Below are 16,548 nucleotides of genomic sequence, written 5' to 3'. Positions count from 1 at the left end.
TTATTTATTACAACACTCATGGCTCTAGGACCTTTGGAAAATGATTTGGAAAGATGACATAACCACATTTGTTTTGTTTGTTGGCTTTTGGGAAGTATTAAAGGCTTTTTTGTCTCTGCTTTGGACCGCTGCTACCATTTTAATCGATGACAGCACAATAAATTATTATTATTATTATTATTATTTTCAATGGTAAACTAGCGATTGAACATGATTTTGGCCTGGTGCTGTTGGTCTTGCGAACTTCTCCTGAGATTTAAGACTTCGAAATGGTGGCAAGTAGAAGGCTGATGTGGAATTTAAACATTGTAAAAACAGTTGGGTCAAAAATAACCCAACTATGGGTCAAGAATGGACCGATCCTGGACTTGGGTCGATTTGACCCAATTTTGAGTCAAGAAATGGGTCTTTCAGTCTAAAACAACTCATAAAATGTAAAAATTATATAGTAAAATATATTGTTGTCACACTGTATTCCCCCCCCCCCAAAAAAAAGAAAGAAGAGAAGAAAAAGTAAGACAAAAAAAGCAAAAAAATAAATAAAGTAAGACAACTCATAACTCATCACTTGGGTCCAAAAATTGGGTAATTTAATATAAAACAACCCAGAAAGTTGGGTCAAATTAAACCATAAAGTGGATCGGACCATTTTTGATCCACTTTTATCGTAAAAATTGGTTTGTTAAAATACATTTATGTGATTAGTGTTTTCAATAAATTTTAAAACATAAAAAAATACTCTAAATTATTTTACAAACAGCAAAAAAAACAACAATTTTAAAATGAATTAAAAAAATATGTTTTGAATACCTCATCTAAAAATCAACAGTGTCCCTTGAGCAAAACAGCCCCCCCCCCCCCCTCTTATAAAGAAACAGGACACAAACAAATTGAAAATCTTATGATGTTTATAATTGACAATTTTCAATACAACAGCAAACAAGACATCTGCATTGTTCTTTTCCAACCTCTTTCCGGCATTTCCCCCCCGGCCACAAATTTCCGATAACAACAGAACCAAAAGATAACTCAAAACAAGAAAGCCAAACGTGTCGTCGATGTTTCTCGTCCCTCCAAATTGAACACGTTAAGGTGATTTGAAACCACGTTTGCAAAGTGCCGCCTAAATAAAGGATGAGCAGTCGTTTGCCGATTGGAGATCAGCGTTAAAGCGTATCGACGTCTCGCTGGGCCTTGCTCATTTGCATACGCCCGCCCTCAAATCGATAAGCCATCCCTGAAGGGTGTTGACTTTGCATATCGGCGGCCTCGTGTCTTTGTGCGGCCAACGACACTTATTGGCCTCATAAAAAGTGCAGGTTTTCATAAAAAAGAAAAGAAAAAGGGGCGTGGCTTTGAGGAGACTCAAAAAGCCGAAGAAGGCAAAGACAGAAAGCGGGTGAAGAATTTGAGCGCTCACGCTGCGAAGCTGCGAGTGTAAAAGATGGAAGTGGTATTTGAACTGGAATGTCACCATCACAGCTGGAGTCCCTTTCGCATTCCTTGGAAAGACAAACGTGTCGTTTCACATTCGGACTCGGATTCAAGCTCAAGGGCAGCAAAAACAAAACAAAAAACAAACCCTATGTTTGTTTTTTGAGAAACGATCTTAATCAAAAACTTTTCTTTTTTTTTTATGACAAAGTTGGACAAAAGTGTCAGTCGAAGGCAGAAGTCGTTGAAAGACGCAAACACACGCGACAACATCCCGTCTTCAGAAATAGAATTCCAAAAATGTGCTTGTTTAATAAAGTCTCGGCGTATCACAGACACGGGTGCATTATTATTATTTATTTTCGTTCTCGTCATATAAACAGAAAAGAAAAAAAGGCGGTGTTTTGTTTTGTTGATTCCTTCTTTGTTGTGACAACTTCTTCCGCATTAAACAAAATATGCATGTATTATCATTTGTATCCACTTTTGGGTGGCCAGCCTGTGACTTTGAATGTGTGTGGCTTCAAAAAGGCGGGGCCAATGACGAGTTGTAAGATGTTTGGTGAAGGCAGTGAAGATTTGGCACATTTTACAAAAGGAATGCATGTTCTTTAAACATGAAAATGAAAATGCTAAATATACTGGCGAGAAGCGTTGTTTCAACAAAGAAATAATCAATCAAAAATGTCCAAACTTTTTTTTGTTTGTTTTATGTTTAATGATAGCGGATTGTCCCAGTGTGCTGCGGAAGCAACGGTGCACTTAAAAGAAATAAAAGCGTCCTCCATCTTGTGTCTTCCACGTTTCAGGATCGCATACATCAATACACTCATTGGTATGCGGTGAACGCCCGCATTGGCGTGCAATTGCGTATTTTTTATTTTTTTTTAAACTTATGTTCCAGTATTTGCTGAAAAAGTTCGCAAAAGCATTTTGGGGCCAAGGAACTATTGTTGGAGTGAGTTGAGGAGTTTCATTAAAATGGAAGTCAAGTCTCGGGAAATCCTTACATGACGTTCCTCGTCGTGTTTTATCTTGATTGCCGCATTAAAGAACTGAATTGAGGAAGGCCAAAGAACGGTGAAGAATTTTGAGGAAGAAAATGAGAATAAAAATCTAATGGGTACGGAAGCGTGGAACTGCCAATATAGAGTAAACTTATTTGACGTATTTGGAAGTACGTTCAAACGTACCCCCGTAGGCTAAATGCTAAAAGCTTAGCGTTTTTTTTTTTTACTTCAGGAAAATCAGGTGCTGCAGACTAAAAACATCATAAAAATAATCAATAAACAATGTTTACTTTAGTTTTCAAACGTACCAATATAATGCAGGCTAAATGCTAAAAAAAAAAAAAAAAAAAAAAGGTTTTTTTTTTTTTACTTACTTACTACACTGGCATTATGGTAAAAATGCTACGTTTTTAGCATATAGCGTACAAGTACGTTTGAACCACTGATCTGTACATATTACTGGATAGCCGATAGCCCGTACACGCCCGTGCAAGCTGCTGAAGCCACAGGGCGGCCATCTTACTCCTCCCATCTCGAGAGTAGAATACTGTATAAACTATAAGTCTACGTACAGATTAGACATCGACAGCTCGGAGGCTCTTAGCTGGCCTTTAGGACCGACTGACACAAGTTCAAGTGCTGTTCACATTTTTTAACAAGTGGACGGTATGTGCTGATTTGAGCACCTCCTTTTTCTTTTATCGCTCAGTTCCTTAGACCCCAATATTAGATTAGAATATTAGAGTCATGTTGAATTACAGGTATAATTGAATTACAGGTATAATTCTTTAAATAACAAATTTCCTCCTGTAAACAATATTAAGCATGTAATTTTAATTTTAATTTAAAACATCATAAATCATGCTGTTTTTAATAAGTTCTGTCTAAAAGGTTCTCTAATTTCGACATTGTAAATGTATAGGATCGGATGCTGAGAAACCTTTCTTGGGAGGGGCAATATGGCGGCGGCGCGGCTTCAAAACTCTTGGCCTATCGGCTATCCAGTCATATATGCAGATCAGTGGTTTGCTCGCAAATACGTTGAACTTCACATTGGAAGTTCCGCACTTCCGCAAACGGGCAATATTTCGGTCAAATGAACAAAATGACATCTGCGCTGTGTTTCCTGGTCCGCCATCCCGCTTGAACAATTCTGAGACAAACGGGCGTTTGCCATTTGTGCAATTTAAAAAGTGTAACGACAGTAACGACGGGTCATCGCGCGGATGCGCTTTGTCGTTCTGCCCCTTGCGGCAACTTGACCGCAGCTTGTGTTCTACTCACCAAAATTCTGTGAGGACGGAGGGCCCGCAAGTCTTCGGTCGTTTTGACATCCGACCCACTGGCGGGGGTCTTTAGAATTGGGGGGTATTGACCAGATGGGCTTTCTCCCTCTGTGAATGATGACGGCAGTTTTGCATCATCGCCTATTCGTACCTCAGACCTGGTCCAAAAAGTGCTGATTGGGAGACTTGATTATTGAAAAGTGATCGACATGTAACATTAGCGAGCGATGAAAGCACTCTGGGGGTCTATGGTGGGTTATCAACAAATAAATAATACCATCAAATCACTAAGTGCCATTAAAGGAGGACTATGAAATGCATTAATGAGAGCGTCTTCCTCTCCCTACGGAGTGTTAGTGTCACACGTCTTATAGGTACATATTGGATCTCCAATTACCCCACACACCGGAAACATTAAAACATAACACGATCAGCTCTAAACAGTGTCATATTATAGCGAGAGATGAAAGACAAGAGCGCATTTTTCGAATACTTGTAAATCCATTTTTCTTCTCATCCGAACCCAAAAGAAAGTCCGTCCAAGTTCTTGATAGCAAGTGTAGTTTTGGCAGAGTAACTAACACCCAAACCTCTCGTCTCCCCCCCCCCCCCAGCGTTTCGAACCCTGACGAAGCCCAAACCCAGTCCCAACCTCAGTCCCAGCTGGCCGCTGGCAATTATCGCAGCCGCAGCAGCAAAAGCAGCAGTGGGAGGAGATAAGTGCCGACGGAGGGACGGTTCTGACGGACCGAGCCTTTCACCACCTTCTCGTTTTCGGGGGGGTAGGGGTACACGGGCCGCTGAGTGACGGGGGCGACGAGGCGAGGGCCCTGGGAACACACTTCGTCGGTGCAAATGGCGCCGCTTCCGGAACCGCTGGAATCGTCGCCTACGGGCACAAGGTCAGAAAATGAGCCTTTTGCAAACGAGCTTATTTTTTTAATTTACAAATAAATAAAAGTACAAAAATTTAGAAAAAACTTTTTTGATAACAAAATATAATACAACTGAAAATGCTTTTCAAAGAAATACCCAAAACGACATTTGATATATTTTTATTTAATACTGTACATACCTTTTATTTTGTGGATGGTCGTTTTAAAAATATAATATAATAAAATATTTGTTATTGAATTTTTACTGCAAAATACTTACTGTGATATTTTTTAATCTTATACACACATTTACAAAAAAAACATATTAAAACTAATTAAAAAAACGAATAAAAATGAAATGAGGCATTTTTTTCTTGAACAAAAAAAAAAGAATTGCTATAAAATTACTGATTCAATGACTAAAAAATGCAACCATATTTCTATTAGTTAACATTTCTTCCCACTTTTATATTAAAAAGAGTATGACCAATTCAAACAAAATATTGTACAATTTATTATAAATTTAGATATAAATTGAGATTTAAAATGTGTGATTAATTTGCGATTAATCGTGAGTTAATTATTGAAGTCATGCGATTAACTATATATATATATATATATATATATATATATAAAAGCAGATATATAAATATAATACGATATACAACAGTTTAGTATCCCTGCCACTGTTTACATTTTGAAAACATCAACTTTCCTAGAAAATCACAATGCCCCATCACGAGTGAGCTATTTTCAGAGGAGGCCCACGGCACCACATTGGTGACCCCCCCAACCCCCCCCTGCATTGCTGATTTTTTTTTACATTCCATTCAATGATGTTATGTTTTAATGAAGTACAATACTGGAGAGACTCGGGTCACACAGTATTGAATTCTCAAATGTTTTTGCTACCAAAGTCCTCCACTTGATATACACTTAACCCAAAGACCGACGAGCATCACGTCTAAAGTCACTTCATAGTTCTCAATCCGCAACCAAGAAAAATACTAAGCAAATTCTGCTCTTTCTCTGCATAGCGTTCCTCATATTTCTCACAGCATTTCCCATGCAAACACATCGAAGGAATGAATGCGTTTTTGGCTGCAAGTATCCCCTGGACGCCATTTGAGCGGACCTGAGGACTGCTGCGGAGAGTCCGAATGTCCTGTGGGGGCTGCCGGCAAGGTCAGCTGCATCGGATGTCGAAACCTTCCGTTTCGACGGAGCGAGCCAGATGAGCGGAGAGACCTGCCCGCCTGCTGCGAAAACGCAAACTGATGCGGGATGACAATCGTGTCTTCTTGCTCACTCTGTTCACTGCTGAAAGCTTTTCAGATAAAACCGTCACTTTGGGAACACATTCTTTTTGGACTTTAGATCTTACTCGCTCAGATTTTATTTTCCCTTGGACAGTTTCAATGGATTATTTTAGTCCCATTTGTGAGTCAAAGCATGCGCGGGGAATGAAACATTTGTACAATTTCATCAGATCCAATACATTACATAAAGGATGTTCCGCTTGTTTTTCAGACCGATACTAGTACGAGTACTCAACTCCTAGGAAATGCGTTTTCATGTTTTCTTTGCTACAATGTTAAGCAGTCAGTGTACAGCTTACTGTCCCCTCCAAGTAACTCAACAATCAGCCACTAATATCTAAACCACTGGCAACAAAAGTGAGTACACCCCCAAGTGAAAGTTATGACAATTATATTTGAAAATCATTAGAAAGTCCAAACCACCTCGGTAAAATCGTTTAGTTGATATCCGGCAATTGCTGACTTTAATTGCAAAGGTGGGAGGGACTCCTCATATGAAACCCTGCTTAACTCATTCACTGCCATTGACGCCTATAGACGTCAAAAATTCATTTGAACTATTTCTATTAGTTTCACATTTTTTTCCCACTTTTGTTAACAAGAGTATGAAAACCTAGAATTTTTTTTATTGTACATATAGAACAGATATAAAATTTGTGATTAATCCTGAGTTGAAATAATTAAGTAATCAAACAAAAAAGTGAATATTATTAAAAAATTAGGGGCGTCAGACGATAAATTTCTGTAATTAACTCACGATTAATCACACATTTTATATATGTTCTAAACGTACAATAAATTTGTTTCTAGGTTTTCATACTCTTGTTAAAAAAAGTGGAAAAAAATGTGAAACTAACAGAAATAGTTCAAATGAATTTTTGACGTCTATAGCCGTCAATGGCAGTGAATGAGTTAAGATGCAGTGCAGTTCTACACCTGTGCGAATGACCTCATATATAAAGTGGATACGCTGAGAAAAAAATTGGATTAGACATAAATCTTTCGTGACACCAGTCCTGGAGCTTTTCAGACATTGCTCGTATAGTCGCTCCTTTACTGCATTTGTCACTTTGACAGATTTATGACACTTTCTGCCAAAAGTTAGAAAGCTTTACGAGGTATAATTTACTTCATCCACAATGGGATACATTGCGGTCGTCTTTGACCGTGCATTTACAGTTATTTTTGTCAAGGCGCAATTCTCTATATTGGATCTTCCTTATATTGCGAAGTGTCTTGAGATTGCAGATAATAGTGTTAGCGCGCTGCTAAGTGTAGCATGTTGGACGCAATCACACTTACTGGTGTCCTGGAAATCGACGTCGTTGCCATTGAGAGCGTTCTTCAGACGGTGCGTCATGATCTTCAGCTGCATTATCTGCTGCCTTATTGCCATGTCCGGCTTGGTGATGTCAATTTCCACTTCGGGGTTGTTGATCTGGCTCGCCAGGCCGTCGCCGATGACTTCGGGGAGGTACCTGGCGCGCGCACAGGAATGCGTGTTTACCAGTTAGAACACAGGAAGGAAAATGGACGTTTAAAAAGGCACATTAACTGCTGGAACTTATCATTATTATTATCATCATCATCATGAGATAGGAAAGGGGTCTGGCTGCTCACGGGAATATAAACAATGCAATTAATTCATTAAATCCCAATAGGACGATCGCATCGATGCACTCATTATAAAAGTCACAATTATTAATTCAACGAATCCTGCAAAAACTCCACGGGGTGATAAGCATCATTATGCAAACAATTCCCTGTTCTGTCTCCATTTGCGGTGTGCCATCTCAAAGGGTGAGCGGTTTTACTTTTAGTTTTCATTAACTTGGTTTTATAGTAGTTAACATCTCTTTATACAATGGTGCCTTGAGATGTGAGTTCTATTGAGAAAAAAATAGCACTACACAGTATAAAACTGTACTTTAGAAAAACATTGACTAAAAAGTAAGACTATAATGAGATAAAAGGTACATTGTTAATTCATTGTGGCTCCTTCTGGTGTGCACAACTTGGCCACCAGGAGGCAGTCTAATACAGTCATTCGGACACATCCAAAGAAGAGTCTCACAAATACTGTAAGTGTCAATAAGCAAGAGTAATATTTGTATTTTTTTTTGTAATACATACATTTTTTTAATTACTTTTTTTTTGTAGCGGATACAGGATATATGCGTGTGAGTATGTGTTATATTGTTAGTCTACACTCTAAAAAGAGAATTGTTGAACCAATTTAAGATTACAAATTCAATTGAAAATTGCTTTAAATGGTAACACACAATTGAATTAAGTTACATCAATTCATATTTCACTCTTTAAACAAAAGAAAAATAAATGAAAGAGGACGGAAAGAAGTAAAACGTGTTATTTGCTCCTGATCAAGTTAATCCAAAGTAAATATGCAAAATTTAAATAATTATGAGTTCATTAAATGTAATATATTCACTTTGGATTAATTTGGACTAGCTTAATTTAACTTTATTATTTAAACTGATCAAGTTAATCCAAAGTAAATATGTTAAGTTTAAATAATTATGAGTTCATTAAACTTAATATATTCACTTTGGATTAACTTGATCAGTTAAAATAATTAAGTTAAGTTTAAATAATTATGAGGTCATTAAACTTAGTATATTCACTTTGGAGTAATTTAATTCAATCGTGTGTTACCAGCTGAAGCAATTTTTTTAAGTTGGTCAACAATTCAATTAGGAAATTTAGTGCTGTCAAAGTTAACTCTTTTACTGCCAAAAACATTTAATAACGTTTAGTAAAAACCTACGGAGGGGCACCAAGGACGTTAAAAGACGTTCACTATGTTTTTTTGTTTTTTTTTTGGAAACCGGTGGAGGAAAGCCTTGGGCAGCTGTGCTGAAAGTATCAAGCAGATCTAGTTAGTATAATGACTCGTTTTGGCCCCAAGATGGCAGCGATGACTCTCTTTGGACAAGATTGGGTGGGCGTCAGTAGAAGACGTGAGGCGGAGCTAGAGTGTTGAGGGGACAATGGCTGATGAAGCAACAATGGCTGATGAAGCAACAATGGCGACCGGTTGCAAGCAGCTCACGCTTGAGCATTTTTTTCAAAGATGAAAAGCATCGATCAATACTAAAAAGCACATTGATGTCGACGATGATGATGATGGTGACTCCCGAGGTTGACGCCGAAGTTGGAAGCATTGACGCGCGGCTATGACCACGTCATAAAGCCTCACCGGCTAGCGATGCTAACGCCGGAAAACGCGGAGCACAACCGAGCACACAGGCGGACGTTCAATCGGACGATTGCAATGTCCAATGCATATTCATCGGAGGAGCGGGTACAGTCTGATCACGGAGAAGACACTGGTTCTGGACTACAATGCCACCATGAATGGAGTGGATAAGATGGATCAGAACATCTCTTACCACCCGGTATAGGAACTGAAGGACATGAGGAAGCCAGACGTAACACCACCGTAACGTAACCGTAGCATGATCCTGATAGTCTGATAGTAGACTTGATGGCAACATGGCCAAACACACACTGCAGTATATACTTGCTATTCCCCGTAAAAAACGGCTGGCAAGAAAGTGCACGCGAAGGGGCAATCGCAGTGAAACTAATCTGTTGTGCAAATCCTGTTGCGTCTCCTTGCACGCAGGCGAGTGTTACACAAAAAGAAAAACTGTCGTTGAAACATCCACATATTTGTAAATAGGACCACAGTTGCACGCATTTGTAAATAGTTTGCCAAATTGTTGTCAAATTGTTACACTGTTGAATGTAAATAAACGTATTTTGCTATCAAAAAACACTTCTTCATTGTTGGTGGTAGTGTTTTACATAAGTAAAGCACTGTTTATATGTTTGTGGCATCATTCATGGAAAAAAAAGGTGCAAATTCACTAGAGTGCATGAAATAATATCGTTTCACTGAAAGCTTGATTTCTCCGTATTTTGGTCCAAAACAAGAGCATTTGGGTGATTCATCAAGTGATTAATCGTGATTAATCAAAATGTTAAGATGTGATTAATCTGATTAAAAAACATTATCGTTTGACAGCTCTATAATTGTAATCTTAACTTGGTTCAACAATTCTCTTTTTAGAGTGTACATTGATGTTAGCCCCTCTATGGCGGTTTTGCATTGTCCGTTAGTATCAAGCCAAACGGACTCGAAGAATAGCTAAATATACAACATTCATTTGTCTTTGTTTTAGGGTTAGTTCAGTTCAGTAGGAATAAAAACACATTTTGTGCCCCAAACTCTCCACCGTGACTATAGTATCATTTGTCTAAGAAAAAGTACACTTCTACAGAACATTGTATCCTTATTAAGGTAAAATAAAATAAAAAATATAGATCAACTTATAACTTAAAAACTTCATTAACATTGTTTTTTTTTTTAGTTTGTAACAGAAAACATTTGAAGTCCATCAATTTATCTGAAATAAAGATAATAAAATGAGTTCACCACTGCCATCTACTGTAGTGGATGGGCAATTACAATTTAATTTAGTACAAGGGGTTGGGGGGGGGGGGGGGGCATAGCTTCTGGTTTAGTAGGACTGCTTTTGTTTGAAACTTGACACAAAATTATCAGTGGAAAAAGTAACAAGCTAGTGCACATTCAAAAGGTTTGAAAGCCGACCCAATCCTCGACATGATTCATTTTGATCTGATAAGTACAAACACTGTCGAGCAGGTTGAGTCTTTAACTCATTGAAAGGTGGGCCACTTTCTATTTTCAAGGGTTCAAAGGTTCTCTCAAACCCGCTAAATCCCATTTGGAAGTAGAGAGTAAGGCTTTATCTTTAAAAAAAAAAATTGCCTGAGGCAAATGAAAATGAAAAGAGTCTATTAAAGCAAAAGAGGGACGTGATGTCTTTGTCCCCTACCTGGCGCGGGTCATTCCGTTCCAGCATCTATCTTCAGCGCCGGCACCCGTGGCCACTCTGTCACTGCACAGCATTCTCGGGAGAGAAATCCAGTACGGCTGCATGTCCCTCAGCCGCATGGTCACATCAGACACCTGCAGCACAGTGAAGGACAGCAGATGTTCTTTTTCCATTTTGTCCCCAAAGTCCCATCATGACGTTACATTGAAACGCGGCGACGGCAACAAGTCATGCGCTTTATTCACCCACCCAAATAATCATTCCCGCCTAACGACCTCATGAGTGTGAAAGGAACATTAAAAGGACTTCATTGTCTGTGCTTTGCAGTTCTTTCTGCGCCATAAAACATTCCCGCGATATTGGCCAGACTCTGTCATCAGAGAGCAATCTGTGTAATATTTTTCAGCTCACCAGTCGGCCAAGTTTGTTCGCGCTGCTCGCCGACCTTTCCTCAACTGTGACCTTTTCGTTCTTCGGGAAGACGTCCACTTCTGGAGCGCCGGATGATTTTTCCCGCAGCGGGCCACATGCCAGAAGCAACTGAGATGTGATAGAGGAAGAAAAAAAGGACAGGGAGACATGGAGAAAAGTTAACTCATTTGCTCCCAAAAACATATATAAAAGTGTTCTATTTTAACTCATTTGCTCCCAAAAACGTAGAAATATGTTCTATATTAAATGTTTTAATGTCCCAAAGTTTTTATGCTAGAGCATACAGAAGGCTTTGATGCAGCCTCTCGACTGCAGAGAACAGTTGAGGAAATGGTAGTTATTAAAAAACGGCCAGCAGGTGGCGGCAGAGTATAAGAGATTAGCCAGGGTCATGTTGAAAAAAGCTCATTTACCCATAGTTCTAAACAGATTTCTGAATAATGATGAAACTTAGCTATATTCTAATGCTAATTGCTGTCAAACGGAAACAGTAGAAATATACTTTTTTTCCTGATGAAAGAAGAGACTCTAATCTTTCTTTTGGTAGGTTCCATGTTTTTATAACAATAGAACACAATATTCTGTGGGCCTTGCAAAATCAGTCAATATCCTGTAAAACAGTCGGGAGTGAAGGGTAATGCTTCAGTAAAAATGGCTGGGAGTGAATGAGTTAAATATTGCCATGGTTCCAAAAACATATTTATAAGTTGTTGTCTTTTTTTATTTATGTTTTTTTTAATGCAAGAGCATACAGAAGGCTTTGATGCAGCCTCTGACCTGAAGTCGCTTAAAGAATGGGTAGTTATTACAAAAAACGGCCAGCAGGTGGAAGCAGAGTGTAAGAGATCAAGCAGGGCCATGTTGCAACAAGCTCTTTTCCCCAGTGTTTTATAATTATGAAACTTAGGCATTTTATAATGCTAATTGCTGCAAAACAGAAACAGATACAAATATACTTTTTTTTCCTGATGAAAGAAGAGACTAATCTTTCCTTCCCTTTCCTCGGTTCCATGTTTTTAGAGCAATAGAACACAATGTTTTGTGGGCCTTGGAAAATAAGTCAAAATCCAGTAAAACAGCTGGGATTGAAGAGGGTTGCTTCAGAATTCAAAATGGCTGGGAGTGAATGAGTTAATAGAAGGTTAAGTTCCACTAAGTAGCGCAAGGGCCACATTGAAAGAAAAGAAAGAAAAATAACGCAACAAATTCCAATGTTTTTCTCTTTGTAATTTCTTCAACATTTCAGTATTGCCCAAATAATTAGGACACAGATGTTGCATTGCCAGCCATTAAATTATTATTTTTTTAAAGTATTGCTATTCCCGAAAATCGACATGACAAGCTGAGATTCACCCTCTAATCTTCATATTCTACTCAAAAGTTGTGCTGATCTCAAATCCAAAGCGATGCAACAGAATATTCAGAATATTTATTGTCATTGTCACAAAGGAACAATGAAACTTAGTTTGGAGCATCCATACAGCAGAGTTGGTAAAGTGCAAAATCCCACAAAAAAAATACCCATAAAATAACCCAAACATTCGACACAGTATAGGACATAGTACAACAAAGACTAAGCGCAACTTAAGGTCTTGTCATTAATAAAGTGCAGAGCAGAAATATTCAGATACCTGAGATGACATCGTGCATCAGCGGAAAACCGGATCATTTTTAATCAAATATTATGGTCGTCAAACGTTGAGTAAGAAGGGTAAATGGAAAAAGGGAGTAGTGACATTCTGCAACAATGCAAACCGGTTCAAAGTTATTGTTGTTGTTGGATGTTATTATTGTCCATTAAGGGGGGGGGGGCAGAGTTCAGTAGCCTCACAGCCTGTGGATACAGACTGTTCGCCAGTCTTGATGTTCTGGCCCGTATGGACCTGCACCTTCTCCCTGAGGACAGCATGTGGAAAAGGTGATGATCCGGATGGTGCTGGTCCCGTAGGATGTTGCGCAGTCTTCTCAAACAGCGAGTGGAGTAGGTGGTGCTAATCTCAGGGAGGGTCGTTCCAATGATTCTCCCAGCAGCTTTCACCACCCGCTGGAGAGCCTGCTGGTCAGCCTTAGTGCAGCTGGAGAACCACACTAAGAATCCATATGTTAGAATGCTTCTGATGGCACAGTTGTAAAAGTTCACCATCAGAGATCTGGGAATGTGCGCGCTCTCCTCAGCTTCCTCAAATAGTAGAGGTGTGCCTTGCCCACCGCTGTGTAAATGTGATCACCCCAGGACAAGTCCTCAGTCACTGTTACCCCCAGGAATTTGAAGCTTCTCACCCTCTCTACCACATTGTTGCCTATAGAGAGAGGTTGATGGTTGTTTTGGTTTTTTTTCCTACGAAAACCCACCACAATCTTCTAGGTCTTTTTGGTGTTTAGAGCAAAGTTGTTGCTGTGGCACCATGACTCCAGATGTTGCACTTCTCCTATAGTTTGTCTCATCGTCGTTGGAGATTAGTCCGAGCACGGTGGTGTCATCGGCAAACTTGATGATGAGGTTGGATGGAAAGGGGGCAGAGCAGTCATGAGTGTACAGGGTGTAGAGCAGAGGGCTCAGAACACACCCTTGAGGGACTCCGGTGTTGATGACAAGGGTGGAGGAGGTGTTTTTGCCCGCTCTGCGTACGGTTGGTTAAAAAGTCCACAGTCCAATTGCACAGGGTGGTGTTGAGTCCCATTTGGTGGACCGGAGTTTGAACGGCCGGATGGTGTTAAAGGCCGAGCTATAGTCCACAAAGAGGACCCGTGCATAGTTGTTTTTATGCTCCAGGTGTTCTAAAAGTACAGGCAATGGCATCCTCAGTTGATCGGTTCGTTCTGTATGCAAATTGGTGCAAGTCCAATGATGGCGGTAGGGCAGCTTTAATGTGTTTGATGACCAGTCTCTCCAGGCATTTGGCAAGGACGGAGGTGAGAACCACAGGTCTGTAGTCATTCAGACATGTGACATTGGACTCTTTTGGAAGAGGAACAATTGTAGCTGCTTTAAAACAGGGAGGGACCAGCGAGCAGGATAGCGAGGTGTTGTAGATAGAGGTGAAGACTTTCAGCACCCGGCCCAGAACTCCATCTGGTCCAGCCGCCTTTCTGGTGTTAATGCTGCGGAAGGCACATTTCACCTCACGCATGCTCAGGACTGGAGCGGGGTCGGGTCGATGGGAAGGGAGGTAGGACAGGATCGGTGTTGTCCCTGTCAAAACGGCCATAGACGAGGTTTAGGTCAGCTAAGGGTGATGGTGGTTTCCTCTTGTAGTACGTGATGGCCCTGATGCCCTCCCAGACTTGTCTCGGGTCTGTGGTATTTCCAAACCAATACGCCTCTCGTAGTGGCAGTATTGATGCCCCTCCTGAGATTAGCCCTAGCAGCATTGTACGCTTCCTGGTCTCCAGAGTAGAATGCAATGTCCCTTGCTCGGATAAGTTGTTTAATACCGTGTGTCATCCATGGAGGATCATTAAGAAACTGTAATTTCCCAGTGTGACACGATTGTTGGTGTTCTGCTCTTTAAATACATCCCAGTCTGTGTGGTGGAAACAGTCCTGAAGCATAGGAACAGCGTGCTCCGGCCAAGTTCTCACTGTTTTCACTCTTATCCCAGTGCTCTTGATCTTTGGTGTATACCTTGGGTGTATCAAAAGAGACAGGTGGTCTGACAGACCCAGGTGGGGATAAACCTGTGCTCTGTATGCATCTGCTACATTAGTATACACCTGGTCCAAAGTTCTATCTCCTCTGGTAGCACACTTCACATTTCGATGGAATTTGTGAAAAACAGATTTTAGATCAGCGTGATTAAAGTCCCCAGCTGCAATTAAGACACTGTCCGGATGTGCTAGCAGGCTGTTGTGGATGCTGCTGCTCACTTGTGCTAACGCTAGCTTAGCATTAGCATCCGGTGGAATGTAAACAGCGCAGATGTAAAAACACGAGAATTCACGAGGGAGATAGAATGGATGACACTTTAACAGTAACAGTTCTGCCTCCGGACTACACAGGTTCTCCATTACCATGACGTTCGTGCACCAGGAGTTGTGAATGTAGATGCATAGTCCACCGCCGGTCTTTTTACCAGGCAGATCGGTAGGCAGTGCGGCTAGGTAGCTCGATAGCCGCGTCTGGATTGGAGCTGTCCAGTCAGGTCTCGGAGAAAATCAGACACAAACAGTGATTTAAAGTCTTTTGCGTAGCCATCTGCAGTCGTATCTCATCCAGCTTGTGGCGGATCGACCTTGCATTGGAGAGGGAGATGGTCGGCAGTGGTGGTTTAAAGGGGCTATCCTTTAGCCGGGCCCACACGCCCCCGAGCTTTGCTCACAGCGCTTCCTCCTCCGGCCTGCTGCGGCTAGTGTCCCCTGGGATATTCTGACGATCTTCGGAGGGATAAGATACTCCACGGACAGCTGATAATCTCCGTGAAGTTTGTTTCTTAGTAGTAGTAGTTTCTTTAATAGTACGTTTTTGTACTGAAACGTGCAAAGACTGTGTGAAATGACACACAACACCGCCACCAAAGTGCAAAAGTAGGAGCTCCAAGCCGCTGCGTCAATGCGTAACCTATTCGGTCTGCTGTAAATCAAAACAGCGCCATCTTTAGGGATCAATTAGTCATCACAGGGGTGTATAAACCTGAATTTAAGAGAAAAGATGACTTTCACGTCTACGCATTGAAAAATTACGGGACAAATATATACACTGGCTGGATTCCAGTTGACGGATATAAACGTCAACTCCAGTGAATGACTTAACTTCCAGCCATTTTCACTGAAGCAACCCCCTTTGCTCCAGGCTGTTTAACTGGATTTTTGACTGATTTTGCAAGGTCCACAGAATATTCAGTTGTATTGCTATAAAAACATGGAACCTACCAAAAGAAAGATTAGAGTCTCTTCTTTCATCAGGAAAAAAGTACATTTCTATCCGTTTCTGTTTTGCAGCAATTAGCTTTAGAATATAGCTAAGTTTCATATTATTATTTTATTACTATTATATATTATTATTATATTATATTATTATCATTATTCAAAAATCTGTTTTGAATTGTGGGTAAATGATCTTTTTTCAACATAACCCTTGTTGATCTCTTTTACTCTGCCGCCACATGTTGGCCGTTTTTGTAATTACTACCATTTCTTTACCCGTTTTCTGCAGTTCCGAGGCTGCATCAAAGCCTTCTGTATGCTCTATCATAAAACAAAACAAAACATATACATACGTCTTTGGGACTTAAAACATTTAAATTATAACGTATTTATTACGCTTTTGGGCGCTAATAGTACGAACCCGGAAAAAAATCCAGCCGATACAG

General features: G+C 40.2%; 1 protein-coding gene across 2 annotated transcripts in view; it reads right to left on the bottom strand.

The window, feature by feature from the left end:
* Positions 1–890: 890 nt before the first annotated feature.
* gpc1b (glypican 1b) overlaps positions 891–16,548 on the bottom strand; it is a 145,046-nt gene continuing 129,388 nt past the window's right edge. For both annotated transcript variants that reach the window (XM_086072557.1, XM_086072548.1), the window contains exons 7-10: positions 11,219–11,347; positions 10,808–10,941; positions 7,227–7,402; positions 891–4,619 (exon numbers count right to left, since the gene is read on the bottom strand). In XM_086072557.1, the coding sequence (XP_085928683.1) occupies positions 4,408–4,619; positions 7,227–7,402; positions 10,808–10,941; positions 11,219–11,347 (651 nt within the window). In that variant the 3' untranslated portion in view covers positions 891–4,407. The remainder of the gene's footprint in view (positions 4,620–7,226; positions 7,403–10,807; positions 10,942–11,218; positions 11,348–16,548) is intronic.

This window comes from Leptonotus elevatus, chromosome 1, assembly GCF_054856555.1.
Source record: "Leptonotus elevatus isolate MCC_2025b chromosome 1, RoL_Lele_1.0, whole genome shotgun sequence".
Classification (NCBI taxonomy): domain Eukaryota; kingdom Metazoa; phylum Chordata; class Actinopteri; order Syngnathiformes; family Syngnathidae; genus Leptonotus; species Leptonotus elevatus.
This window is presented reverse-complemented; position numbering and strand designations above follow the sequence as displayed.